This window comes from Dendrobium catenatum, unplaced genomic scaffold (genome assembly GCF_001605985.2).
Source record: "Dendrobium catenatum unplaced genomic scaffold, ASM160598v2 fragScaff_scaffold_621, whole genome shotgun sequence".
Classification (NCBI taxonomy): domain Eukaryota; kingdom Viridiplantae; phylum Streptophyta; class Magnoliopsida; order Asparagales; family Orchidaceae; genus Dendrobium; species Dendrobium catenatum.
The window spans coordinates 22,917,198-22,920,216 of record NW_021319083.1 but is presented as its reverse complement, the minus strand read 5'-3'; the positions used below and the strand labels follow the sequence as shown (position 1 = coordinate 22,920,216).

Here is a 3,019-nt window from a genome sequence, read left to right as displayed (position 1 = left end):
CCAACAAACAATGGTTGGAAATAGAATGCCCCGGGACAAATGCAGCCTGCTCCTCAGAAATAAGCTTAGGAAGCACCCCTTTAAGCCTGTTAACTAAAATCTTTGCAACCACTTTATAAATAGTCTGACAGAGGCTGATGGGTCTAAAGTTGGAAGGAAGCTCAGGATTCTTGACTTTAGGCACAAGGACCTCCACCGTTTCCTTCCAAGCAGGATCCATGAATCCTGATTCAAAGAATTCCAGACAAGCCATAGTAACTTGCTCCCCTACAATCTCCCAAAAACTCTTGAAGAAGGATGCTGTTACACCGTCTCTTCCAGGAGCACGGTTTCTGCCCAGAGAACCAAGAACTGCCTATATCTCCTCTTTAGTGACAGTACTCTCAAGAAAACCCACCACTTCAACCAAGATATCACAATGGGAGCCAAGGGAAGGCCATCCATCCTCCACAATAGCATTACCACACCATTTCTTCTCAAAGAAACAATGAATCATTTCAGAAATCTGCATTTGTTCTGTTACAATTGATCCATCAGGCTGCTTTAAAACATCAATAAAATTACTCCTCTTTCTAGCTGAAGCCATTGAATGGAAGAACCTAGTGTTCTCATCACCTTCCTCAAGCCATTTTACTTTTGCTCGTTGTTTCCACCAAGACATAATACGGGCAAGAGTACTGTTCAGCAATTGAACCTTATACCTTAAAGCCTCAGCTTGAACTTCAGTTAATCCGGCAGGTGAACATTCCAAGTCCTGTAAAAATTTAATCTCCCTGTCCAGATCCTCCTTCAATTGATTTAGCATCTTAATTTTATCCCTACTCCAGAAGAAGAGAGCCTTGAGAGTTCTTTGGCATTTCTTCCTGAGCTTAAGAGCTTCATTGCCTGCATCATCCACTCTCCATTTATCCCAAACTAATTGCCAAGCCTTAGGATAAGATGTCCAAATATCTTCAAACTTAATCTAATGGGAATTCTTCTGCCTCACCTCACTTAAAAATGAGCAAAAGATAGCACAGTGATCAGAAGCAATTCTACTAAGGTGCCTTACCTTCAACCCTTGGAAAGAATCTAAGATTGGAGAGCTAACCAAAAACCGATCCAATCTAGAGAAAATTATGCTCCTCGCATCCTTGTTGTTAGTCCAGGTAAAAGCAGGACCAGAAAAGCCTGGATCCACCAAGTCATTTGCTGCCATAAAATCAGCCATATCCCCAGCAGCACCAGAGAAATGAAAAGCCTTACCTCCCTTCTTTTCTTCTTGTGACATGATACAATTGAAATCTCCCCCAACTAGCAAGGGAGCATCCAAATTATGAGCCTTGGAAATATCTTCCCAAACATGCCTCCTCACATATCTGTCTTTATTAGCATAAACAACTGCAACTTCCAACAACAACCCATTGGAACCACTCACCTTCCCCATAATACATTGATGAGTTTTAAAAGACAACTGAAAGGAGAGAACAGCAACTTTCCACAAGATAAGAATGCCACCTGCATTCCCAATAGCAGGTTCAAAAACAAACTCCCACTCCTTACCAGCAATACAATCAACTTCTTTCCTACTAAACGACTCCATCTTAGTCTCCAACAATCCAATAAAGTTAACATCAAACTCCCCCACAAGGTGCCGTAAGTAATTGTCCGTCTTCCTCTTACGGGCACCCCTACAGTTCCAACATAGGATGTTAAGCATGATCCACCAAAGGGGAAGCGTCCCCGCCGCCAAAGGTCTCAGAAAACACTTCTTGCCATTGCACAGCAATGTCCCCCTCCTTAGATTTGTAATCAACAGATTTATCAATCACTTTCACAAATTATTCAACAGATGAAGAAACCATCCCATCATTAGCTTTCTTGCTTCTTCTGATCCCAGGTAACTTTTGAAGGGGTCCAACACGACCCATTTCCTTAGTGTGCAATTGTTTTGAATCCCTACTTAGCTTGTTCAACCCTTTCTTGACACCAGCTTTGCCATCTGAAAATCTTAAAACTTTGGGAACCAACAGCATAGCAGGGGAGGACAACATCTCCTTGCGGTTCCTCCTCAACATCCTCAGTTTCTCACCAACCCGAGGTACACTTTTAATAGCAGCCACCTCTGTATCCATCAAATTTAGCAATCCATCCAATCTGTCATCCTGAATTTGAGCTTGTGCCATACTACTAGAGCCCTCCTGTTTCAATCCGCCAGGATTCAATTTACTGTCAACCAGCATATCACAAGGTAATTTATTGCCTGAAGGAGTAACATCCATCAGCTGATTTTCAGATGCAGAAGAATCTTTAGCCACACTCTTAGCATTTCCCTTCTCATGAAGAACATCAACCTCCTTCTGTGTTTTACAAACTTCCCTCCATACCGTTTTAGGTGCCAAAACAGCCGGCTTACTATCCCTCATGATAGTTCTAGCACCACCTTTAACATTTGGTCTCTTCCTCCTTGTGACAATTGTCCATTCCTCATGATCAATATCAGCATCAGTAGAGCCAACAACTTCATGAATTTTCCCAAAATTCAGCCTAGAATCTGCACCCTCCAATCCCAATGAACAACTCAGGCCAACACCAGATGAATTAGCGGCCACACCCAATCCATCTGCAATAGAACAAAACTGATCCTTCACTTCCCCAGTTTTCAACTCCTGTTGTTTAGGCCGTGCCTGCACCTCCTTACATAATTCAGCCTTATGTCCCACCTTACCACAATTCAAACAAATCAGGGGGATCCCTTCATACTCAATGGGTTGGAAGAAAGCACCTTCCAAACCATTAGCCCAAATGCCTTTAGGCAATCGCTTAGACAAATCCATTCTGATACAAATACGTGCAAAAGCACACCTGTTCCAAAGCTTCGTTTGCTCATCCATAAATAAAGGTTCACCAATGCCCATTGCCAGCCTAGCCAAATTGGCTTCATCCCAGTACTCTAATGGTAAATTTGGTAACCTTATCCAAACAGGAGACGTAAAACCTTTCAAGGATTTGGACGACAATCCAGTTTTCCATTGTTCTA

At 42.5% G+C, this 3,019-nt stretch overlaps 1 protein-coding gene across 1 annotated transcript; it reads right to left on the bottom strand.

The window, feature by feature from the left end:
- Positions 1–355: 355 nt before the first annotated feature.
- Positions 356–1,582, bottom strand: LOC110109264. The gene is made up of 2 exons (XM_020840244.2): positions 1,052–1,582; positions 356–928 (listed from the first exon to the last, which is right to left on the bottom strand). The coding sequence occupies exons 1-2, from the start codon at positions 1,580–1,582 to the stop codon at positions 356–358; spliced, it is 1,104 nt and encodes a 367-aa protein (XP_020695903.2).
- Between the last annotated feature and the right edge of the window lie 1,437 nt (positions 1,583–3,019).